The 27,968-nt window shown below is 32.4% G+C and overlaps 2 protein-coding genes across 2 annotated transcripts in view; one reads left to right on the top strand and one right to left on the bottom strand.

Annotated features, from left to right (window-relative positions):
- Positions 1-14,662, bottom strand: part of LOC139519893 (dual oxidase 2-like) — a 59,071-nt gene extending 44,409 nt beyond the window's left edge. The window contains exons 1-4 of the mRNA XM_071312184.1: positions 14,501-14,662; positions 9,314-9,400; positions 880-1,041; positions 144-325 (exon numbers count right to left, since the gene is read on the bottom strand). Of these exons, the coding sequence (XP_071168285.1) occupies positions 144-325; positions 880-1,041; positions 9,314-9,400; positions 14,501-14,549 (480 nt within the window). The 5' untranslated portion in view covers positions 14,550-14,662. The remainder of the gene's footprint in view (positions 1-143; positions 326-879; positions 1,042-9,313; positions 9,401-14,500) is intronic.
- LOC139519895 (erythroid differentiation-related factor 1-like) overlaps positions 1-27,968 on the top strand; it is a 495,405-nt gene that overhangs the window by 240,878 nt on the left and 226,559 nt on the right. The gene's annotated exons all lie outside the window — the stretch shown is intronic.

Here is a 27,968-nt window from a genome sequence, read left to right as displayed (position 1 = left end):
TGTAATATGTACAAAGTGAATTAGGTGAACATGTTAGTTATTTTTTCACTCAGAGTCTGTTGTAATATTTTCTTATTGCATATTGTTATTATTTTCTTATTTGTATGTTGTAATATTTTGTTATTTGCATTTTAGTGCCAGACCTGTTGTCTTGGGTTATTGGGTGAATATCCAGTTCTAGAATCGTATCTTGTTCTTGGAAAAGGCATTTCTAAACTCTCCTTTCCTTGTAAAAAGGGATGATCTTTAGGTACTGGAATATTGAAATATTCTATTGGACAACCTGGCCGTTGTGAATCCAAGATCTCTTCTACTATTTGTTGGCCTAAAATATTAATAGACGATGATAAAAAAAAGTATACTTTGACGATTAGTTAGTTTAAAATCGACAATGTTATATTCCTTCTTATTTTTATTCCTTTCTTGTCTGCTTTCTTGTCTGCTTTCTTTTCAATGTTTTTGTCATGCAAAACATGTTTACACTTTAGATTGTGTCTGTTTGGTACTAGTAATGTAATAATATCTAATACAATGACCTCTATATATGTTGAACTATATAATTATATATGCATCTAAACACTAGAAAAGAATATTGATATCTTATGGAAACTGCTTAAAAATGATTGGTTTATGCATGGTTTATCTGCCCAAATTTTATTTGATAAAATACAAAACGAATTTCCTCAAAATTTACATAAAATAATCATTAGAGTTCAGATACTGAATACGAAATGCAAAGGACGATATAAATTGATTCCCCAAACAAATGATTAGCTTAATATACTAGCAAATTGTATATAACATACATAAACACAAGTATATGTAACGATCTTTAATCATGACAGTTTGATTAATCTGAATGGGCCAGTACATTCTTACCAAAAAATACGAGCAAAGCATTTCTGTGTCGCTTCGAACCCAATCCGGCTTCTCCATGATGTGCTGCCTTACTGAGTTCAAAAGGATTGGGTCTGTCTGCGCCGGATGGATGGTAAACTCCATCAGCATACTTCGGTACAGACCTTCTTAGAAGTTGGCCATCTAAAATAATTTAATCAAATACAATTATCTTGTCTTTTGAAAATAAAAATAATTTAGGATCATCTTCATTGCATCAATATTTAAAGAAATGTACTGCAATACATTTGCAATGCAGTACATTGCACTACAATACAATGCAATTGCAATGCAATACCATGTAAAGTAATTAAGGATTCCAAAAGTCAAACACATCTTCCTCTCTTATATGCAAATCTTCCTTATTCTGACAGATTTGTTTTAATAATGTTATTTATCTGGGAAAGAATGTTAGACTGAAGTTTCAATTTCCCTTTCAAACGCCGTCTCAAAAATGATTCACTTAGTTTTGATAAAGGTAAAATTGAATGCCAACGTACCAAAGAAGAAAATTTTGTTGATAAGGTTTTTTTCCTTACAAATAATATCACAAGTTAATACAGCATTTAAATTGTTATTTATTTTTGATAAACCCATCTGATCTTTTGTATAAAATTTAAGATTATAGTCATATTTCAGTTGTTTATTTAAATTTAAACAAACTGATAAAAATCTAAAATTTGAATGGTTTGATACTTCGGATTGAACTATTTTCTGTTGTTCAAAATTCAATGAACTATTCAAACTGAAATTGATACAGCACTCTATTTTTGGGTTATCACAATTTAAGGTTGATGAAGCTATGGAGTCGTCAGGAGTATCATAAATCAAAAGTCCGAGCAATAAAAAAAATGTACATAGTTTGTAATTGAAAGGCAAGTTTAAATTTTGGTAATGATAAATTAAGTGTTCTGCGAAATTTAAACTCTACAAGGCTTGATTTAGAATGTCAAAACAGAGAAATCAAGTATCCACGATTATTTTTTCTAGAATTCACTAATTTAAAATAAAACATGTAGTGGGTGGATAATGCGACGTGAGCGTGACCAAATGTATGTTATGATGATAGAGTGACCAGGTGAATGAGATGACGGGTGAGACCAGGGATGATAAAACGGGAGAGTGACCAGGAGAATGCGATGATGGACAAGATCAGGGGTGATGTAACGGGAGAGTGACCAGAGGAATCATATGTCTGGGGAGAGGTCAGGTCAATTTTAAAACTGCAAAGACTAAATGAATCATGTGATGGGAAAATTGACCAGGTCAATTGTATAACTGTAAAGACGAAGTGAATCATGTGACGGAAAAATTGACCAAGTCAATTGTATAACTGTAAAGACAAAGTGAATCATGTGACAGGAATGTGACCAAGTCAATTGTATAACTGTAAAGACAAAGTGAATCATGTGACTGGAAAATTGACCAGGTCAATTGTATAACTGTAAAGACGAAGTGAATCATGTGACGGGAAAGTGACCAGATATATTATATAACTGCAAAGACGAAGTGAATCATGTGACGGGAAAATTGGCTAGGTCAATTGTATAACTGTAAAGACGAAGTAAATCATGTGACGGGAAAATTGACCAGGTCAATTGTATAACTGTAAAGACGAAGTAAATCATGTGACGGGAAAATTGACCAGGTCAATTGTATAACTGTAAAGACGAAGTGAATCATGTGACGGGAAAATTGACCAGGTCAATTGTATGACTGTAAAGACGAAGTGAATCATATGACAGGAATGTGACCAGGTCAATTGTATAACTGTAAAGACGAAGTGAATCATGTGACGGGAAAGTGACCAGATATATTATATAACTGCAAAGACGATGTGAATCATGTGACGGGAATGTGACCAGATATATTATATAACTGCAAAGACGAAGTGAATCATGTGACGGGAAAGTGACCAGATATATTATATAACTGTAAAGACGAAGTGAATCATGTGACGGGAAAATTGACCAAGTCAATTGTATAACTGTAAAGACAAAGTGAATCATGTGACTGGAAAATTGACCAGGTCAATTATATAACTGTAAAGACGAAGTGAATCATGTGACGGAAAAATTGACCAAGTCAATTGTATAACTGTAAAGACAAAGTGAATCATGTGACTGGAAAATTGACCAGGTCAATTGTATAACTGTAAAGACGAAGTGAATCATGTGACGGGAAAGTGACCAGATATATTATATAACTGCAAAGACGATGTGAATCATGTGACGGGAATGTGACCAGATATATTATATAACTGCAAAGACGAAGTGAATCATGTGACGGGAAAGTGACCAGATATATTATATAACTGTAAAGACGAAGTGAATCATGTGACGGGAAAGTGACCAGATATATTATATAACTGCAAAGACGAATTGAAACATGTGACGGGAAAGTGACCAGATATATTGTATAACTGTAAAGACGAAGTGAAACATGTGACGGAAAAGTGACCAGATATATTGTATAACTGTAAAGACGATGTGAATCATGTGACGGGAAAGTGACCAGATATATTATATAACTGTAAAGACGAAGTGAAACATGTGACTGGGAAAGTGACCAGATATATTGTATAACTGTATAGACGGTGTGAATCATGTGACGGGAATGTGACCAGATATATTGTATAAATGTAAAGACGAAGTGAATCATGTGACGGGAAAGTGATCAAATATATTGTATAACTGCAAAGACGAAGTGAATCATGTGACGGGAAAGTGACCAGATATATTGTATAACTGCAAAGACGAAGTGAATCATGTGACGGGAAAGTGACCAAATATATTGTATAATTGCAAAGACGAAGTGAATCATGTGACGGGAATGTGACCAGATATATTGTATAACTGTAAAGACTTAGTGAATCATGTGACGGAAATGTGACCTAAAGACTTAGTGAATCATGTGACGGGAATGTGACCAGATATATTGTATAACTGCAAAGACGAAGTGAACCATGTGACGGGAAAGTGACCAGGTCAATGTTATAATTGGAGAGAGACAAGTAATCAACAATGAAGTTAATGAGGTTACAGAGGGTATTTGGGATATAAGCTTGTGACGGCGTGCGCAAATCTGAGTCCACAAACGTTAACGTCTTCCAATTACTAAAATCGTTTACGACGTCGGAATTTTTCCTTGGAAAACAAACGCGTAACAAAAACACTGGACACTTAGTTTATCACATAATTTTAACATTAACGTTCAACATATTTCTTTTTTTTTTCGAATAAAAAGTGCAGCAAATGCACATTCTGGAAATATAAATAAATATATGTTATGAGCAGTGTAATGGAAATAATTAGCGACTATGTCGTTGACCCTTTTCAGAAAATAGCGTTAACGTCATTTCTTTAGAACATAATAGCTGGACATTAAAAAAAATCAGGTGTTCAGTCTGGACTATCGAATCATACATATTTTGCAGATTTTTTAACCACTGGTTATGCACATTTGGAATACCAAGTTATTTTGAAAATAAAAAGATTGCAATTACAATTTTTCTTCATACCGATTCTTCAATTTCGAATATTAGTCTTTCCAAATTACTACTTCTTACACAAAACGAAACTTATACATTCCAAACTTATCTACCATTGTCGTTTTTGAATTTTTTGCGGTGAATTTCGTATGCTGTCAGAGTCCGAATCCGGACAGTTCTATTATACGAAGATGCAGGAAAATATGTTGAATTTGTATAAATGTTAGCTCAAAAATTATTTAATGTTACAAGTTTCACCGTATTTTTGGCGTTTTCTATATGTTTGTTTCATACTTTATAGATTTAATTTTAATTTGCCTTACTAGTTATGTGGATTTTTTTGGCATGCATTCATCATTTTATCATAAACAAGAATGTGTCCCAAGTACACGGATGCCCCACTCGCACTATCATTTTCTATGTTCAGTGGACCGTGAAATTGGGGTCAAAACTTTAATTTGGAATTAAAATTAGAAAGATCATATCATAGGGAACATGTGTACTAAGTTTCAAGTTGATTAGACTTCAACTTCTTCAAAAACTACCTTGACCAAAAACTTTAACCTGAAGCGAACGGAAGCACAGACGGACGAACGGACGCACGGACGAACGGAGGCACAGACCAGAAAACATAATGCCCTTCTACTATCGTAGGTGGGGCATAAAAAAAACTTCTATTATAAAAAAATATTTTAAACACGGTTGTATAAAACTATTTTAAAAGCGCATTTTACAGTTGCTGTCAACTTTGTGCACGCCGCCGTCTATATGCACATTAATATAATGCAGAACATTTTCTTTATTCTAAGTTTTGAAATCCATAAAATACTTTGTTCCTATAATTTGCCTAACCTAAATACTATGATAAGAGTAATAAATGTCTTGTTATATGTTACATGCAACGTTAAACGCGTATCTCGTTCCGGGTAATTACTCTTTTTCAATACAATTTAACCAGGAAGTATACACGGGTCAACACCCATATATACCTATATACCATATATCAAGTGACATGAAAACGAAATAAAAGTTTAATTGTTCACTGAATATTTACAGCATGCACTTATTTATAATGGTATTTAAAAATACAACCTTAATATATAATTTCTGTAAAATTGTTAAAACATTAAAATTGTTCATCCTATATTTCGAATAATATCACATCAGTGTTTCTGTGATCTATCTTTTCTGCAACTAGGTAGCGTTACAATTATAGTTACATGTATTTTGCGTTCGTTTGATGGTAGGGTGTTACGAACGGTTTGAATAAAAAAATAAGATCAAAGTAGAAATTTTAAATTACTAGTAATTAAAGTCAAATGTATTTCCTGTTCATAACTGTTTAGTTACGTAATTAGCTTATGTGTTGTTTGCTATCGATAAAAGTTTTGAATATGAAAAAGTCGATGTTTAAAATTGTCATCTGGATGTTTGTGTGTTTAACTGGGCATCCATACGTGTGTCTTTATTTTGATGTGTGTTGTCTTCCTGGTTATCTGTCGGATGGGTTATAAAGCAAACTAAAAATTGCCTTAAACTGTAAATTCACTACTTGTAAACTCTCTAGAAACAAAGATATGAAAGAGAATTCCAGTACACATTGTTTTGTTGTCATAAATTTGAAGTCGGTATAGTTTGAAAAGCGACGCAGACTAATTAACTGATGAAATTTCACCTACTGATTTTGCAGTTTATTGATATTTAAAATAAACCAGTGACGTCAATATCTTTTTGATTTTATAATGTTTTGTCGTTTAACCCTTTAACGTTCCTATCGGTCAATTTGACCGTTAAGCAAAATTTGTGGCGGAGTCGTTTGCATGAAGTTTTGTATCGTTGACAATTTTTGACGTACATATGTGGTTGTGGGCTCAAATTGAAGATCAGTATACCACCAACTTGATTTTTGGTGTTTGAAACCAATAAAATGCAATGCATTATGTCAATTTGCCCTATATTGACAAGATTTTTTGGGGGGGAAAACTGTTTTATTTCTATTTTTAAATAGAATATTTTCACAAAATGTCACAAGACAAATTGTTGCTGTTTTTTGTTTTAAAATGAAAATTTTGATAACTGTGCCGTGATCATTTACAAGAATACTATCAAAACTGTAAGTAAAACTCATACACATACAAAAAATCTGATTCATAGAGTATCAACACTGAAACAAACTCAAATTACAAGGAGTTTTCATGTTTTGTTTTGTCAGTTTTTATAGCAAAAGAGATGAGAACATCTAAAATGTGTTAAAAATTGTTAGCCAAGTCGGAATAGCAATAACAAATCTTTGTTTCTTTAGTGTCTGGTTATTAGGGTGTTGGATATCGTATCGCTAAGGTATAGAAAAAGTGACATATAGACGAAAAAACGAACATTTCTGAATAACTTTCTTACAAATTTGCAATGGTTTCTGTGGCTCAGTGGAAAGATGCACAGTCTTACACCCGGATGATCGCGTGTTCAAACCTCACTGCCGGAGGACGAAAAAATAAATTCCTATATTAAATGTAACTTAACTTAACTTAAATTCCTATATTAAATGTAACTTAACTTAACTTAACTTAACTTAACTTAACTTCAATTTCAATTAAGACAACTGAAATACATGATTTACATCAAAAAGAAAAATTACCCCCCCTTTTTTTTCTCCCCTCTCTCTGTTTTTGTTACATTCTTAGCCTGGACGCTCAAAAAATACCAGATTTTCATTCAATATTTACTCAAAATTCTGTCCTAAAGGCTTATTCTGTAAGCAGTTATGAATAGTACATCTTTAACATAAACTTGGGCCATTTATTTGACTATGACAAAAATTCTCAAAAAATCCACTATTTTTCGGTGTTTCGAGTCTTGATATTTCTACCAATCAGACAAGTTTTGCATCTTTCTGTATAAAGTTTTCACCGATAATGTTTCCGAAAGTCTTCATGCATTAATTCAACACTAAAATTATGTTCTATTTTTGTCACTAAATGTCTGTAAAACCGCTTTTCCGCTTGAATTGTACATATTTGTCACTTTGATTCAGCATGTCACGTGACTTTTGAGGGATATCACGTGACCAAAGTAAGAAATTATTTTCCCCAAATCAAGTTTTCCTGAAACCTTGGTCAATTATCTATCAGATGAGTCTCACTTGTCCTTTGAGTGAGCTTTTTATCGAAATGTGCAATTGACTGAAAACATTTATCCTTTATTCGGGAAGAAAAGGTAAAAAATCCTTGAATGTTAAAGGGTTAAGGTATTCGATGTTGACGCCAGATATATAAGACTAAGGAATATTTAGTTATAAAAAAGTACTTGATATATTTGATTTACAAATGGGTAATATTGGTGTTTGTCTCACTAAAACCAGATGTTATTTGGGTTCCTTTGTCTGTTTATAGCATTGCTACACCATTGACACACTTGTATTATACCATTTAATCGTTTCATTCATAGTAATACACAGTACTCTCTTATAAGTTTCTCATTCTAAATCAAATTCAGAATTTAAACTGACAATACTTTAAATACATTATTTTATTTCTTGATTTGGGCTTGTAAATCAAAAGCAAAACGCAATATAACAATATAGTCACATTCATACATTTATTATCATGCTTAACCAGTAAACAATGATATATATTACTAATTAAACAAGTAACAAATAACCATCAACAAATAAAATGTCGTTATCATTAATTATTCCTGAAATGTTTACTGGAGCGTTTTGCTTAATTCAGGTTATAATGTTTTCTCAAAACATGCAGGTCAATATGCATTTTTAACCAGTTTGATCTAAGTGGGTTTCTTTTCTTTGTGTTTTTTTCACTCATGTTTAGAAATCAACTTCAATAAATGATGTTACAGTGAGACATACAAATGTCTTTTTCTACTCCTTATATTATAATAGTACGAGTACATTTGACGACTGCAAGGTTTTTTGTTTCATTTGGATAATATTGTTTACGTTAATTGACAAAAAATTAAAACCTCACATATAGCTAAAGTTGCAACACTCTAATACAAAGGTATTATGAACCCTTTAGTAAAACTCCCATATAGTTTTACAATGTTGACTTATAAAATGAAAATGAAACAAAACAAATGCTACAAATACGTTTATTCTTTATTTCTTTTAGACGAATACAAACAAAGGAATGTGTCTTCTAAGTTCTTTCTACTGCAGATAGGATACTTTTACAATAGCCTGTGCACTTGAAGTTTTTCATTCAATACAATTTAAATACCATCAACATTTTGATCTCGTACATGTATTAGATAAAATACAACGGTAACAAAGAAACAGGCCGGTAACAACCGTTGCCTGATAGTTTTTCTGCACGAGTAGTCAGGTGAAGGTCCGAGGCGATAGCCGAGGACCTTGACCTGACTTCAAGTGCATGAAAACTATTCGGCTGGTTGTAACCGGCCTGTTTCTTTTGTTACTTTTGTTTTTTATCTGACTTGTACGACGTTTCAACCAACGTTTCAAGTGAGATAATACCGAGTTATTTTGCTGAAATTAATTTCGAAGATGAGAAATAAGTATTCAAATGTCTGCAAATGCATTCAAAATTTTAAGCAGACCATTTTTAAGCTTAGAGTTTTAAGGTCTATTTTCGATTTTTGAATTTAAGAGTGAAAATACGATTTTTTAAATAACAAAAAATTGCCCCAAAAAATTGTGATTTTGCCTTCACTCTGTAAATATTAGACAAATTTGTCAATTACTTATTTTGGTACAGTGTATCAAATTTCATTATACATGTATATTGAAAATACATTGCCTTGTTTGATTTTTTTAAAACTAGTATACTATGTATCGGAATTTTACTAAGTCTGTTTAGGCTGAGATACCAAGTAGTAAGTAAGTTTTTCATGTTAAAGTTGGTAAAGAGTCACAAGCTGACTTTGTTCGTGCAAATTGTATCTACTTACCAATTCCTCCCCAGTCAGGATGTACTAAATTATTAAACCAGCCATCAAACGGTGGAAGTTCATGTTCTGGAGGATCATCTTGACAGTCTACAATAAAACAGCATTATTATATATTTCGGGCGTATCTAACACAAAAACAAATTTAAGAAATTTAAGAAGAATTTCACTTTTGCCGAAATATGGCTTGAATTTCAATATCATCAGAATTTTTCAAATAGATCACAATTTAGAGCACTTAAATTTGTCTAGTTCAAAGCCGAATAATACTGAGTAAGTCAATTATCTCATGTGTATAAACACTGGACACTTATAATTTGCAAGATACTCATTTGCAAATCCGCCGCCGCCTCTCCTTAGAGCTAAAGGATCGTTTAAATAACCAAAATGTGCGGAATTACATGGGATTCAATAATTTCATTGCTTTTCTGCTGTTATTATTTTACATATACTGCAATTTGATTTAAAAAACATAGGATTTTCAATATCCTATTGGACAGGGCAAAATCCCATGGGATTGACCAATATAAAATTACAATTTTAAGGCTCGGGGATTGCGAGAAGTGACATTACAACACAACAAATGTCACAATAAGGGAGCTTAACCTTGTAATTTGTAATCAGATGTACAAAAACATATATTTTAATTGATAGTTATATTACAACTATTCCTATGTAAAATCGGCAATATCTTTTAAAGAACGAAAATAATATTGAAGTCTTACGGCCAACTGCAGCCCTTCGTGAACCTACCACTTTAACAATAGTAACAATAAGTATGTAATGCAGATTGGGGCAACATTGGACTTCAACTTCAAAAGTGGAGTGTTTGATAGCAACATATGTTTCACCTTGCATACAGGCTACCTTTGAAAATTTTAAGATTTGTTGCATGCAAAGAGCGTGACATTCTTTCATCACGGTGCATCGATCGGATTTTACGCCTCTATATTTCAACCACACGGGTTGTGTATTTGATATTTCCCGTAAAACAACGGACGCCTATTGCGGGAGTCGTATGCCTCAGATTATGAAACTGAGTTAAATTTCAATACGCAGGAGAGGAGACGAAAAACCATTAGTTAGTCTATTCGATTTAATTACAGGACGTACACATGTATGCAGGTTCTGTTAAATATCCTCTTTGAGACGTTACAAGAAATTAACCTATCAGTGTAAGAAATATGATAATTTATTTCAACTATTTTTCAAATAAGGCTGTAATACTTTTTGCATTAATGAAAAAGAAAAAATAATAACATTTTCTTATTTTAAGTTACTTAAACATGCTGATTTGAATCAAATATAATTGTTTTGAGTAAAGCTGTGTGCTCATATTCAATTTTCCGAATCATTTTATTGTACACGACTATTTTTGTATTATATTCATTCACCAACCAACATCAAATAATTTTATATAGATTGCAGAATTTGACGACGTAATGTATTTTCTTTTACAAGCTTCATATTTCCGGCTGATTGGTGTTTTTTTTTTAATAAATTACATTGTCTAAGAAAAGGAAAACAAGGATGATACTACATTATAAGCACACCATTTTAAGAGCTCAGAAAAAGTTGGTCATGGATGTATTTTGCTATATTTTTAAAGCTTTTTTTAGTTATACAACTTTGTTGGGTTATGCTAAATGTTCTAACATATAAAACTAGTTTCGATAAAACGTCTTCGTAATAACTTTTAAATATACAATGGGTCGTTTAAAGGTCGTATTGCTTTGTATTTATCTTTTGTCATATTAAACAGAATATGGTACAGAGAATAGACAGTTTACTGTACACATTTACTTCCGCTTTCGTATGCTATCAAACAGCTTTCCATGTAGAGCTATACAAATTGAGGAGTAAAGCTTTTGTTTCCTCAAGTTTATGTCAAAGCTGAAATATGTTTGTCCTTTAGTAGTTTACGCATGAAAGTAGTGTTTAGTCTTTTCTCATCAGTTAGTCATTGTTAGTCTGATTACTTGCCAAATTCTTCTGATCGAGATCGCGGATTCAACATTTCTGTCCCTATACAACATTGCATGTCGTTACTAGTGGCAGTCTTATGTAAAAATAAAATTGAGAAAGGAAATGGTGAATATGTCAAAGCGACAACCACCCGACCATAGAGCAAACAACAGCCGTGCAATATATGTACATTGTCGGAAAATATGAAATTTATTTGTATGAGCTTTAGAAACAGGACGAATAGCGAGGCTTGCCGGGCTTTTCTCCTGTTTCATATATATTTTATATTTTCCAACAATGTACATGTACTGTTTTCATCCTGAAATTCATTCCATACTCGAAACTTCAGTTATTTTAATACGAATCATTGTCTCTAAATTTAAAAAAAAAGTCGAAATAGTTTAAACGCGAACCGCGAAGAGGTGCCCAAAATGAACTGGTACGGAGTAATAAATATGCTCAACATGGAAGTGGGATAACAGGATACTTTATTTGTACAAGTACATATAAAGCAAAAATTTAGTTGTATACCTATTTTTTGTACAATAATTGGCTAATTGCAGGATAAACATAATTACACGCACTTGGTTCTGTCAGAGACCCGTTCCTGTAGACACAACTTGACACTGGACGTTAACCAACCAATTATCAATTAATAATGTATCTATGCGCTATAGAATGTCAAGTAATTCATACATAAAGGCCTATAGTTGTTAATGTCCGTGTCATTTTGGTCTCTTGTAGACAGTTGTCTCATTGACAATCATACCACATCTTCTTTTTTATACTTAGTATCAGGTGGACATTGTCTCATTATCAATCATACCAATCTTATCACATCTCTTTATTTTATATGTATTCTTAGCATAACAAATTTTCTTTCGCTTTCTGTAAAAAAAATCGTGAATGAATTAAAAAGTCCGTGAAAATCATCCTGTTAGAAAGTCACAGGTTACCGAAATATCAATTTAGTGTGAACTTCCAATGTTTATAATATTCATATAATAACGAGTTCTGATGATTGGACTTTATGAATGTTAATTCCTCTCTAATACAAACTAACACACAAAAACAAAAACAAAAACAAGTCATTCATCTCAGTGTCAAGTACAGACGCAATAATTAATTTAAAAGGTATACTTGGATTATGGAGACCGTTAAGGAAGTACAGTCATAACAAGCTTACACATTACCTATGTAAAATGAAAGTGAAAACGTTTTTCACAAGTACGATTAAAGTCTAAAATATATTTTAAAAAGAAAAAAATATTTGTAAACCAAACAATGAATTAAAAGTTTATTTACACTATCTAAGATATAACAAGGAAGTAAGAATACATTGTCAATATTTGGACTGTAGTTATCGGATTTTTTTTTTTTTTATCAAAATAAATGATAACGTTATAATGTTATAAAGGAAAACATTCCCGACTATCAGTGCTGAAGTTTAAAATTTGTAAAAATAAATGAGTGTTATATACAATGTATATCATATAAATTAAAACAAAATTACCGTCGATGTTAAACTGTCTATAATAACGTAATTGTTGAAAATGGCCCACACTTCGCATGAGATGCATAACTTACAAAAGGAACGCATATACAACAACTTTTCTGTATATTTTCAGACGAAACAAAATAACAAATATGGTTTAACTTTTGTATCCGTCCCGAATGTGTTCAAGGGAATGTCATGCAAGTGGCTCAAACTTTTTCCAGTTTCAATACACACACTGTAGATAATGAGCATGCAATCATGAATAACCGTGTGTTCTTTAAACCTAATGTAAGCCATACAATCATATATCCCTTTATTTTATTATTTTATTTCTTGAATTATATCTACAATTTTGAAACAAAAATATCAAGTAAGCAAAAAATTCTAATAATAACCTAAACATGAATGATTACATAAATTGATTAGTAATTACAGGTATTTACTGTAACATAGACTCTATGCATATCTTCAATTGGACAGTATGCTATATAGATGTTTTTAAAATTCAGGTTCCAGAATAATGTTCGTCAAGTGATTAAAAAATACGAAGAAAGGGCCCCGCAAACCACAGCATCTCCATCTGGTCCGTTAACGGTTAATACAATTATTTATTAAAAAGCTATGATGCCTTCTCGGAGTTTATGCAACCGACTTAAACGTTTTTGATACAATATGTTTATTAAAATACTAATAAATTTGACGTTTTCCTTAACTATATGTGACAAGTGGCCTCGGTCACTGAGAGGTCTCAGGTATCACTACATGTATCTAGGCAGCACTGAAGTTGCGAGTTCTTACCCTGTCTGCATGCGGAGGGTTGTTTACTCCAATCATTGTTGACTATAAGATTGCTAATTTACCCAGCCTATGATTTTCTCTGAGGACTCCGACATCCTCCGTCAACAATAAGCCATAACACTTGGTTGAAAGGGGCTTTACACACTGGCCAAAAATCAACAAATTAACTATACAAAGTGCACTGCAATGGGCGTTCACCTTATTTTTAATGTGACAATATGTTAAAGTTGCACACATTATTGTTCTTTTATATATAGTCGAACTTAGATTGTTATCGATAATACAAAATGACCGAATTCAAAGATTTAAAAGGCTAACTATTTTATAATGTGTCGTTTAGTCCACAAGGACGTTAAACGAATATCAACTATAAAATTTCTTTTTCTAAGTATTAGAAGTTACCTATTTTTGATAAGTATAAAGACGAGGAAGTTATTTTCAAGTAGTCAAAAAAAAATGTAAGCTTTATGAAGTCGGGACTTTGAGAAATTGAAAAGCTTACATCAATACTATATATATATACACTTAGTACTTATCTTAAGGTCGTGCATTCGCAAGTAGCTAGTTTAAAGTGTCAAATGTGGTAAATTCTTTCGAGTTAATTTCTGTAAACGTACAGAGTTTTATGCTGTCTGATTATTCCCATATATCTATAAAGCATACATCACTCTATTTTATCTAATGAAGCAATAAAAGCAGTGGCTTACAAATGAGTCAAATAGAGTTGCTATCAGTTTTCATGAAGAAAAAAACCGGACGTATTAATTCAAATTTATTTACAAAAAGTAATTTTCCGAGATATAAAATTAAAGAAGTAGGTTGATAATTTTACCAAATGTATGATAATTTTGAATATATATAAATATATCTATAGTCTTCTTATAATTGAAAAAGAAACTGTAAAAACATATTGCTATTAAAAGCCTTACCTGCCAGTGAAAAGGATAGTAGAAACAGGAAAATTCGGTAACTAGTCATTTGTAATGTTCTCTTACTAGCAAATGTTGTGCATTCAATGCATTAACGAACTCATATCTAAACTTTTGTCAACTTTTTGATATACCTTACATATGAGGAAGTTATTTGTGAAAACACGTGACTTGACCCGATGGAATTTAACTACAGGAAAATAATTTACCTATGAAATAGTGGATTTTAATTTTGATAACTACATGTGAATTAGTACTTAAATTTTGTTAGGACAATTTGTCATTATCATCAATTTTTAAAGTATTGATAAAGTTTGAAAATGGTGCAGTATTACCCGTAATGTGGCATTCTTATTTATTTACTTTGAAAGTTTTCAATCATTATGAATTATATTTGACATTTTTGAAGAAAAATCTGACTATTACAGTTTTCTAAGAATATACCAATAGTTATACTAGGTATTAACCGTATACAAACAAAAAGAAACTCGTGACTCGTATTTTAAAGAGGTAGTTTAGATTTATCATTATTTGTCATATCTATCAGTAATTGATAATAAGGTGTGATGTGAATAATCTGTTTTTGATAGTGATACTTAAAAATCCAAAGATCTATCCAACTCTATGCGATAAACTTTAATTTGTCCATCTCCTCAACATTTGGCTTTCACACCCTTTAAACAATTACATCTAACTCTAAACTTGAAGAAGTATTAAAAGTATAAGTCAAACTCTGTTTCACAAACAGTAATTTATTTGACCCGTAGTTAGCCTTATGGTGTTTTCGGCTCATTATTTGGGTTGTTGTCTCTTCGACAAATTCCTTTTTTCCATTTCCAATTTTATTTGAAACTGACATCGTTGAAATGATTATATTTTGACAAATTGTTTTTAAATAATTCTGGAATTGGATATTGTCGTTGGATGGTTTTACATCAATATCTGGCATGATGCATATGAATTTCAGCCAGTTTCACAAATGTTCCAGTTTCAATACACAATCTGTAAATAGAGAGCATACACACTTGAAGAACCCTTGATTACTTAACGCTAAAGTAAGCCGTACAGTCTTTTCCTCATTTACTTATTAATTTTTAGTATCAGTATTGTATTTTCTGCCTCTTTTCCCCCAATTTTGTTGTAGGAGAGGATTTGTATAAACGCTACATGTTTTTTTTATCCTTTTTATTTATCCTATAAAAGTATTTTAAATGAAATGAAGCTTTCTTCTTCCTAGACATTTACTTTCTCAAAGTCCGTTCAATATACTAACTAGGTGAATAACCGCTTTATGTAGTTCAGGATACATGAGATAGAACATTTTTATAACAGGATGAGAAAAGTAATTTTAATAAAAAGCATCTCTACATCTACAACTTTAAATTAATCTATATTCTTATTGTATTTTAAACCGACTTGGTCCCGTGACATCAAACGATTTAATGATGTTTTTCATCTACCTTGTACTTCAAATATTAAAATGTATGTACACTCATTAGCGAAAGGTAGTGCGACGTAATCAGTCAAACAAACTTTGAGTGCATTTGTTTCTAACCCGAAATTTTGTCATCGATGACTATCGTTTAGTAAACTTTAAGCTGCTAGAAACAAATACATCGTTTAATAAACTTTATCGACCCCACGTTGTCAGACAAAAATAGATTACACTCACGCACTGTAAACAAACAGGTAAAAGTGCGGGAAATAAATAAACAGTACTTTGCGAAAACAACACGTGCTCGTAATTATTTAAACGACAGATGCAGAAACAAATTTATCGTTTACACGTCTCAACGATAAACGATCAAACGTCTCAACGATAAACGATCAACGACTACGCGACTATTTTGCGCGTACATCGTTTATGTGAACGATCATGCATCGGATGTCAACGTTGACCGGAAAATGTAAGAAACAAATGGATTAAACGACTACGCGCGTAGTCGTTTACATCGTTTAGGTTAGAAACAAATGCGCTCTTTATTAGATTAACTCTCTAAGGAACGATCGTTTCCATTGGTCAATTCAAACTTTGGACCTCACACCTTCGAAAATATATAGAACACACATACTATAACGTTGAATGGACTGATTAATATTCACGTATCTGGTCAAGATCGTTTAAAGCTTCCATCGACATTTAATAGTTATCCCATAAGGACGCGGTGTGTCAGTGTAAGATCATCCCGATGGCCGGAGGTAGGGGTGATCCGGCTCAGATCACCCCTGTTAGAACAAAGGAGCTGGGATGTAAATTCTCATACATGATTCCAATCACAATTCTAGCTTTTATAAATGTGCATGTGAAATTCATTGGTTTTATAGTTTTCTGCAATTGGTACATTATGTAGTAAAGTTTAAACTTTAAAATCTTAACAGTTTTCACATCTAACTATTCAATTTAAATGTCTTCTCTAGATCAAGGGACGACATCAAAAGTTCAATGTAGGATAAAAAAAAACTCAATTCACATATTTTTTCATCTATTCCCCCCCCCCCCCTTGCTTATCCTGCATTTTCTTTTACTCAATGGACTCGATGAATTAACGTTGTACTTGAAAAATAAAACCGTACTTTTCTACAAAAACTTCATATTCTTTTCCAAGTTTTATGTATTCGACATAGGATAGCGATTTTTTCTGATTCCGTTTACTTGAAGAAAAAAAAATCCCGAAATTGTAAGTAAATTCATAACATGTAACCAACCATGCTTTGTTAAGAAAAAACGGAGATGGCCAATCATGGCACAGGGGATGATTAAATGTAGTTTATAAGGGAGCTACCATTTGATTTTTATGGGGGGGCTAGGATGAAAAATTTTGTCCTGCATTTTATTTTAGTTGTAATCTCTGTCCTGCCTTTTTATTTTTCACTCTATCCGGTCCTGCCTTTTTTTTTATTAGTTTATCCTGACTTTTTTTACCTAAATTGTCATCCTGCCTTTTTTTTTTTGCTAAGTGTCTCATCCTGCCTTTTTTTTTACTCAAAACTCCTGTCCTGCCTATTTTTTTCAAATTTCATCCTAGCCCCCCCATAAAAATCAAATGGTAGCTCCCTAAACTCCAACGATATACTTCATTAGGTTTGCTATTCTCGGTTGAAAAACGAACTTAAATTATATATTGTAAATATTTATAGACCATTGGTTTTCCCGTTTAGATGGTTTTACACTAGTAATTTTGAGGTCCTTTATAGCTTGTTGTTCAGTGGTTCCGTGTTGAAGGCCGTACATTGACCTATCATGGTTTACTTTTATAAATTGTTATTTGGATGGGGAGTTGTCTCATTGGCATTCACACCACATCCTCCTATATCTATGTAAATAGACACAAACAGTTTTTAAAAAAGTGTTTATTCATTAAATCATTCAAATGTATCGATAGAAAGGTGAGTTTCTTCTTGTGCATGCATTTAGTCGTCCTTAATTTCTTGATATTTTGTTTATCAGTTTATCATACACGTTTCGTTTTGTATTTCATTTTAAATACGAATACATACTACATATGCTTTCGGAAAGTTCAACAATGTTATGCAGCTCTAATCTTACAGTATAAAATTGAAAGATAAATGTTCATCCATTTAAAATCAGTACATTTATATTTAAAAAAAAGAAGATGTGGTATGATTGCAAATGAGACAACTATCCACAAGAGACCAAAATGACACAGAAATTAACAACTATAGGTCACCTTACGGCTTTCAATAATGAGCAAAGCCCATACCGCATAGTCAGCTATAAAAGGCCCCGAATTCAAACAAGAGAATTGTTCCTTATAAACTACGATTTCTCACAAGAATTAATTTATTATTTTAAATTAGTTCCACACATGCATAAGAAATAATCTTCGCCGATGTAACATTTCAATTTATTACAACAACATGCCTTCACTGAATTCATTCAGGTGCACCAATGATACGATTAAAGTTATTTTGTTTCTATCTTTGGGGGACAATTTCCTCCGTTTATGGTACGCTTATAGCTACATTTTTGTACTGTGTGTATGTTTCATAGCACGAAAATAATAAAAGAGGAATGTCAGTGCAACCAGTGGCGGATCCAGAAATTTTCATAAGTGGGGGCCCACTAACTGACCTAAGAGGGGACCCGCTTCAGTCACGCTTCAGTGATTCCCTATATAAACAACCAAATTTTTTCCCAAAAAGGGGGGGGGGCCGGGCCCCCTGGGCCCCCCTCTAAATCCGACTCTGGCAACCACTGATTAATGATTGTAATGGATCAGTATTATGAGATACTTATTATAAGTGACTACTACATTGTTAGGATTATAACCTATCGTCAGTATGAAAGAAATTAAAAGTGGTTCATATATTCATCCGTATAAAAGCGGCACATGTATTTTATTTTATCCTTATATTTCTCATGATATCATGCCGGGTACAAGATAATTGAGATGCTGCATGCAAAGAACTTGGAATATTACTTAAAAAAAACTATCAGTATAATATTTCGACCCCACTATTTGAAGTTAATAACTATCAGTATAATATTTCGACCCCACTTTTTGAAGTTAATAAAACATTTATTTATTTCTTTTGACCAAAGGTTTGTAAACTATACAAATCATTGTTTTTACGTTCGTAGTAACTTAGTAAATTCCATTGTCGATCACCTGTGTCAATTCACGTGCACACTTATTACATTGTTGTTGTATTTAAATCTTTCGGCAAATGAAATGAGACGTAACAAGTTGTTTGTTTGTGATACGCCAGAATGTTATCAATGAACTATCAAACGCTAAAGTCGACTGCATTTCAGTATACCTTGAGTAACATGTTTGATGTGTCGCTATTGACATAATTCAATCAGAGACAAACAGAGGATACAAGTCGATCGCATCTTTTTATTTACAATTATCCAGTTTATTTATCTAGTATTACATAGATGCAAATAAAATACTATGACAAAAGTAGGGGCACACATAACTTTATAATCCAAACAAAAGCTGCAGATATGTGTTTATTTTTGATATTTTTACCTTTTATGTCTGTTTGTTTTGTTAACACTTTCTTGTCAAAATAATGGAATTTTATGTGTAAAGTTTGTATGTCATACAAGTGAGCGGTTTACCTAGCTATAAAAGCGGGTTTAATTCACCATTTTCCACAAAAGGAAACGCCTATACCAAGTCAGGAATGTGACAGTTGTTTTAAATTCTTTTTGTGTGTTTGAGCTTTGAGTTTGAGTCAGAAAACGGAAGAAATGGAAGAATTAATATTATCGCTATTTTGTTCATTTTTCCTTTGATATTTTTTGTGATAATTTTTCATATCATGCTACTGGCTTGAGATGGAAAATTATCGCTAGAAACGAAGGAGCCACGTGGCGTTGCTAATGAAATTGACATTCTGCATTACAGTCTTTATGTGCTCACCTACTTGATATAAGAAAAGTGATAAACATCTACATGCATGATCTACAGTGCTTTTCTTTCTGTCGATGGATCCTCCTATATAAAATTGTAAAATACTAGAAGTACGCTTCCGTCTATATTATATATAAAGTTTATCAAACTATTAGTTTTCCCTTGACGTACACAAACAGTGTACATTGAAATGATATAGTTTATTTAAAAATATAACTGTATCATTTAAAGATAACTAATTTGATGACCCCTTTAACTTTTAATTCAATTAAACGGAAATTGTAACTTATATATGATAAAAAAAATCATAGTACAGGGGAAAAAATAACAATTTATAAAATCAAAATTGCTGAACTTTCTCACGATACTACTTTTATTCTATACATTTGTAATTCTATTTTCCGGATATGTAATTTACTATATCTCAGAAAGTATTAAAATTATATTTATTAGATTTTCGATATTCAATTGTCCCTTTGGTATCTTCCGCTTCTTTTTTTGACACTTAAACACTTAAAAGATACCTCTGTTACACTGAAACACTTAAAATGTACCTCTGTTACGCTGAAACACTTAAAAGGTACCTCTGTTACGCTGAAACACTTAAAAGGTACCTCTGTTACGCTGAAACAATTAAAAGGTACCTCTGTTACGCTGAAACACTTAAAAGATACCTCTGTTACGCTCAAACACTTAAAAGATACCTCTGTTACGCTGATACACTTAAAAGATACCTCTGTTACTCTGAAACACTTAAAAGATACCTCTGTTACGCTGAAACACTTAAAAGATACCTCTGTTACACTGAAACACTTAAAAGGTACCTCTGTTACGCTCAAACACTTAAAAGGTACCTCTGTTACGCTGAAAAACTTAAAAGATACCTCTGTTACGCTGAAACACTTAAAAGGTACCTCTGTTACGCTGAAACACTTAAAAGGCACCTCTGTTACGCTGAAACACTTAAAAGATACCTCTGTTACGCTGAAACACTTAAAAGGTACCTCTGTTACGCTGAAACATTTAAAAATACCTCTGTTACGCTGAAACAGTTAAAAGATACCTCTGTTACGCTGAAACACTTAAAAGGTACCTCTGTTACGCTGAAACATTTAAAAATACCTCTGTTACGCTGAAACACTTAAAAGGTACCTCTGTTACGCTGAAACATTTAAAAATACCTCTGTTACGCTGAAACACTTGAAAGATACCTCTGTTACGTTGAAATACTTAAAAGATATCTCTGTTACGCTGAAATACTTAAAAGATACCTCTGTTACGCTCAAACACTTAACAGATACCTCTGTTACGCTGAAACACTTAAAAGATACCTCTGTTACGCTGAAACACTTAAAAGGTACCTCTGTTACGCTGAAACATTTAAAAATACCTCTGTTACGCTGAAACTCTTAAAAGATACCTCTGTTACGTTGAAATACTTAAAAGATATCTCTGTTACGCTGAAACACTTAAAAGATACCTCTGTTACGCTGAAACACTTAAAAGATATCTCTGTTACGCTGAAACACTTAAAAGATACCTCTGTTACGCTGAAACTCTTAAAAGATACCTCTGTTACGCTGAATCTCTTAAAAGATACCTCTGTTACGCTGACACTCTTAAAAGATACCTCTGTTACGCTGAAACTCTTAAAAGGTACCTCTGTTACGATGAAACTCTTAAAAGGTATTCCGTTACACTGTCATGAAATGCTTTATGGTATTTATGTTACACTGGAACTTTTACGGCGTTCACTGAAGCCGATTTCCTAGGTTCTCTACTATGATGTTTAAAAAATATAAACCCAGGGCGCAATAACAAAAACAAAGTAGAATGAAAAAAGACACTGAGCACCATGCCATACAAATTCAAACAAACAACAATTCGTAAAATTATTCACAGAAAATTAAAGATTGAGTTTGTTGCATCCATGCACTAAAACAGGGATGTATTCAAGTGCTTCTGGGAGGTAAGTGCGCCTTGATGCTTATGACGAGTCAAAAATCAATGATTGGTCGTGAAAAGGGGAGGATGGAACTAAATAAAACTTAGGGAGAGATTATTTCAACCTCAGCATTAAGTAGCGTATTTTAACGCAGCCACACTCTGACAATGACATCCTTTAAGAATTTTGTGTTCAGGAACTTAGTTATAATTATTATGATTTTTATTTAACTACGTTAATAATAACTTTGTTAATTAGAAATTAATGGAAGAGGAAGAGAGTATAAATGAATGCTTTTATGTTCTTCTCATATATGTTATGATGGTATGATACTAAACCCCTAACGGGAAGGATTGTGCCTGATGTTCATATGATGAAATCATAATCTTTCAGTCAGTTTAATTGAAGTCTGGAGCTGGCATGTCAGTTAACTGCTAGTAGTCTGTTGTTATTTATGTATTATTGTCATTTTGTTTATTTTCTTTGGTTACATCTTCTGACATCAGACTCGGATTTCTCTTGAACTGAATTTTAATGTGCGTATTGTTATGCGTTTACTTTACTACATTGGTTAGAGGTATAGGGGGAGGGTTGAGATCTCACAAACATGTTTAACCCCGCCGCATTTTTGCGCCTGTCCCAAGTCAGGAGCCTCTGGCCTTTGTTAGTCTTGTATTATTTTAATTTTAGTTTCTTGTGTACAATTTGGAAATTAGTATGGCGTTCATTATCACTGGACTAGTATATATTTGTTTAGGGGCCAGCTGAAGGACGCCTCCGGGTGCGGGAATTTTTCGCTACATTGAAGACCTGTTGGTGACCCTCTGCTGTTGTTTTTTATTTGGTCGGGTTGTTGTCTCTTTGACACATTCCCCATTTCCATTCTCAATTTTATTAATTAAGCATATATATCTTAGGTCAAAATGTAAGCTGTAATCAACTTTTATTTAAACAGATACTAGAGTACCTTCATACTGTAATATAAAGAAAAACAGGTGACTGATGTTTGCAAAGATGAAAAACGAAATTCTTGACTGAATACAGTGTTATGATATTGTAATTATTGTATTTATTTATGTTGGCCTGATTTGTGTTGTGTGACCTGATAGTTGTTTACAGAATAATCTTAGAACTGTGCAGTTTAGAAATCACTGGAACAATCACAGAACAGAATGGTTGGAACTTTCCATTTGACTTACATAATGATTCCAGAATGATCCTAATAAAAGATGCGTTATATAAACTTCTATATTTTACTAGAAACTTCCGTTGTAACTTTCTAGGACGTTCCATTCTAGAGTGTTCTGGAATTTTCCGTGACAACTATATATATACAGACACTAAAGTTAAAAAGACACACTTAGACTTAGACATCGATAGACATTAATATTCATAGCATTTGGATTGACACTTTTATTCAGTATCTGTACTGTCTGTTACAGTGTTTCTATATCATTTTCTTTACAAAGAATACATTGATACGATGTAAATTTATAAAAGATTCACACAGAAATCACAAATTACTACCGAAAAATGTTCAGGAAACGCGAAATTCAATTTGAAAAAATCGCTAAGATGTCCGTAAATCATTATCAAAATATTTTCAAGATGACCGTAACATAAAACAAGGATGACCGTGATTAGTAAACAGATGACCGCAACTTGTACAGATTGACTGTAATTTATAAAGGATGATCGTAACTTTTAAATGATGACCCTCAATTCTAAGAATATCCGTATTTGTATTCATAGCTTTTTGTTGTGTTTGTCTCAATAGGGGCTTAGTAAGCGGATATAAACATGTTTCATCAATTTATTTTTAACTATTTGCAGTATTTTGAGTTCATGACAATGATAGTAAATTGCAAATTTCTAGTAAACAATGAAATATTTATTGATAACAACTTTAAAATTTTAATACAAATTGACAGAAATACGACGAAAAGTTGAAGAAACAAGAATGTGTCCCTCTGAGGTGTCTCTAGTACATGCCTCATCTACACTATAATTTTCTATGTTCAGTGGACAGTTAAAATTGGAAAAAACTGTAATTTGGCATTATGATTAGAAAATTATTTTCATAGAAAACATGTGTACTAAATTTCAAGTTGATTGGAGTTCAACATCATCAAAAACCTCTTCGACCAAAAACTTAAACCTGAGGTGGGACAGACGGACGAACGAGCAGACGAACGGACGAACAAACGAACGGACGCACAGACCAGAAAACATAATGCCCATGAATGGAGCATAAAAAACACTAATCAAACATATGAATATCCGGTAATCGAGCCTGTGTGTATGGTTCCAGAGGAAGCAGATTAAAATCTAAGTTTGTCTTTATATATGAATAACATTGCTGTATATACAAATTGACAAGATTCCCCTCGGTGGTGGATCCAGGGCGGGGGGGGGGGTGTTCCGGGGTCCGGGGGTCCCTTTTTATTTACCGATCAGTGCATTTGAATGGGGACACATAGATCGTTTGAAACCCCTTTACCCTGGGTTGGGACCCCCCTTTTTTTGAAAATGGCTTAATCTGCCCCTGCCCCTTGTGATACGCTATACTCACAAGACTATTTTAAGGATCTATTTTGCTGGAGCTCGCCTTCACTAGTTTGGTCGTAGTATTTTAAAAACAGGTTCTGTTATTTTACTTGCAAGACAAAATAGAAGACAAATCAAAGACGATATAATATCAATGGGTGTACATCCATTGGCATTTTTAAAAAAGTGCATTTATTATATGAGCCAGTCCATGCGAAAAGGTACAAAAACGAAAAATTGACGAAATTCTAAAAAGTGTGCATAATTATTGGTAGTAGACTTGTGATTTATAAAACACATTTACTCTCCCTCATATCATCAAGCTGTGAGCTACACGCACCTGCGAGTGTTGAGACCCCCCCCCCTTTAGTTTTATCAAGATTTTTAGTGAATTATTTCATATATTTCAACCTTTTTCAAAGTACAGTTTAAATGGCTTGATTTGCCACTTGATAATGTTAACCCCGGTAGCAGTGGGGATATCAATGCAATCAAACCTGGCAACGGTTCGAATCCCGTGCAACTAAAGTTGATTTATATAATATTAAATAACGTAACTTAACTTTATATAATATTAAATAACTTAACTTATTCGAATCCCGTGCAACTAAAGTTGATTTATATAATATTAAATAACTTAACTTAACTTTATATAATATTAAATAACTTAACTTAACTTTATATAATATTAAATAACTTAACTTAACTTAACTTAAATTTCAATTTCTAAAACACAAGATGTCATAGTTTTTGTATTTTTCCTCATGTTTTAATGTTGTCTTACTTTCTTTAAACCTGTAGAACTGACGGAAATTATTGACTTTTGTATCTGTAGTGTCATGATTTTTTTTATAGTTTCTGATCGGTATAGCATTAGACCGGGGAACAAATGATTTTACACTTGCTCAAATACCCAAAATTCAAATATTTCTACGTCTTTTTCGGTTTTAGTTGACAAATTCGGGATAGAATTGACAATCTTATGAATGTTTACATTAATGTAAATGTTTTTTCGGATAAAATCGTTTTTCAAAAATACTATAACAAACTTTGATAACGTGTCCTGTAAAGTTTACCAAAAGAACTTTTTGTACCTTTTCGCATGGACTGGCTCATATGTCATTACAAGGAATTCCAGAAATAAAAAAAAATCTTTTGGCTTTTAGTTGGAGGCCGTGCAGCACAATTTTTTTTATTTACTTGTAAGGTGTCATTTAATCGCGCTTTTGTTGCATGTTTTCCCCACTTTTTCATGTGCATGTCTTGTTGTATGTTCATTTTAAAAGTTATACCCTCTACCGTAAAAAAGATATATATGGTGAACTTTGTATTTAAAGAGCGTCTTATTTTCTCCTACCTATAGGATAATACTCTCATATAAATACGTTTTATGTCAACACCATTAATCATTTGATACAAAACAAAGTAGTGATACAAATACGGATGTTTCTTAGAATTGACGAACATCCTTTAAAAGTTACGGTCATCATTTAGAAAATACGGTCATCCTTTACAAATTACGGTCATCTTTTAACCAATTACGGTCACCCTTGTTATGAATTGCTGATTCTGTTACGGTCATCTCGATTGTGATTTACGGTCATCTTAGCGATTTTTTAAAATCGAATTTCCAGTTCCATGCACATTTCTCGGAAGTAATTTGTGATTTCCGTGTGAATCTTTTATAAATTTACATCGTATCAATGTCTCCTTTGTGAAGAAAATGATATAGAAACACTGCAACAGACAATACAGATACTGACCTATTTTTTCATCCGACATCTTGGGATGACCGTGAATGCAGTTAAGGTCATCAGCTTTACCCCAGTGAACTAAAAAGCATAAAATTATACATATTATATATTATATATCAATATACTAAATAAATAAATGATTGGGAATACGTTAAAGTAATAAAAAGTCAAGAGAATTTCAGAACGCAATTTGGTTCCAAACAATATCTATCACGCTTTGTGCATGCAGACTCCACGCGGCCTTCACGTGATTTTACTATTTTTAGAATAATTGCATAGTAACCAAATGCACTAGATTCAACCTTTACTAATTATGCAACATTTTCGACTAATTCTCTAGAAAATATTTCAATAGGTTCTAAAATTTATATTGTAAATATACACACTGCAGTTATTAATAGATAAATAAAAAAATAACTTGTACCCTTTAATACATCCAATCACAGCGTTCTTAAGTTGACTTCCTACGCCCTGTCTTGGGTACACAAAAGGCCAACCTAATGCTGGGAAAATGTAATACTACCGTTTTCCCTATACATCAAACATCATGAAATTGAATATTTTGTCCAGAACTATACGAATGAAAATTATAATAGATCCAAATTTTATTCAGATTGTACTATAATAAAGAAACCAAAGTTTTTTTCCCGATTTATTTACATAAACTTATTAAATCAGCTGCAGCATTACTATTATATGTAGACCTTCATTACATAAAACAATGGAAATAACATTGTATATTGATATAAACGATAAAACTTGTAAATATACTAAATAAATAAATGATTTGGAAAATACATTGAAGGTATAAAAAGTCATGAGAATTCCGAATGCAATTAGGTCATATCCGGGCACTCTGGTTCTAAACCTTGGTTCTTTGGTTCGAAACCATGGTAACTGGTTCAACATCCGGGTTGTTTAGTTAAGGCAACCCAACTTCTTGGTTCCATCTTGGTTCTATTCTAGAACATTCTAATGTTCCCGTTGAACATAACAGAAGATAACCGCAAGTCTCCGAATAAAAAGGTAAAGTAGGTCAAAGACGCTAAAATTAGTTTATAACATTAAACATTTTAGCATCGACGGTAAAGGAAGCTATAAGGTATTTATCTTCTCATTTTAATTATTTTGATAAGGAAACTAGATAAAAATAAAGCATCGTATAGATTTTTAAAACAAACCGAAGTATACAGTATATCGAACATCCTTTTATTTAATTCACTCATTTTGTTTTCTTTTTTTTCCCTTTACTCATCCCTTATTTACATAAATATGTCTAGTCAGTGGCGGATCCAGAACTTTTCCTAAGGGGGGCCCGCTTCAGTCATGCTTCAATGATTCCCTATATAATCTACCAAATTTTTCCCACGAAGGACCCCCCCCCCCCCCCCTGGATCCGCTCTTGGTTCCATCTTAGTTCTATTCTAGATCATTCTAATGTTCCCGTTGAACATAACAGAAGATAACCGCAAGTCTCCGAATAAAAAGGTAAAGTAGGTCAAAGACGCTAAAATTATTTTATAACATTAAACATTTTAGCATCGACGGCAAAGGAAGCTATAAGGTATTTATCTTCTCATTTTAATTATTTTGATAAGAAAACTAGATAAAAATAAAGCATCGTATATATTTTTAAAACAAACCGAAGTATACAGTACATCGAACATCTTTTTATTTATTTCAGTCATGCTGTATTCTTTTTTTTCCTTTACTCATCCCTTATTTACGTAAATATGTCTAGACAGTGGCGAGATGAGGTGCTCCTTAAAACATACTCTCATCTGAACTAAATGTGCTTATTGTTTTTATCTTATAGTTATAAAAAAAATATATATAAA

This window comes from Mytilus edulis, chromosome 4, assembly GCF_963676685.1.
Source record: "Mytilus edulis chromosome 4, xbMytEdul2.2, whole genome shotgun sequence".
NCBI lineage: Eukaryota > Metazoa > Mollusca > Bivalvia > Mytilida > Mytilidae > Mytilus > Mytilus edulis.
Note: the sequence above shows the minus strand (reverse complement) of the source record. Positions and strands in the feature narration are given on the sequence as shown.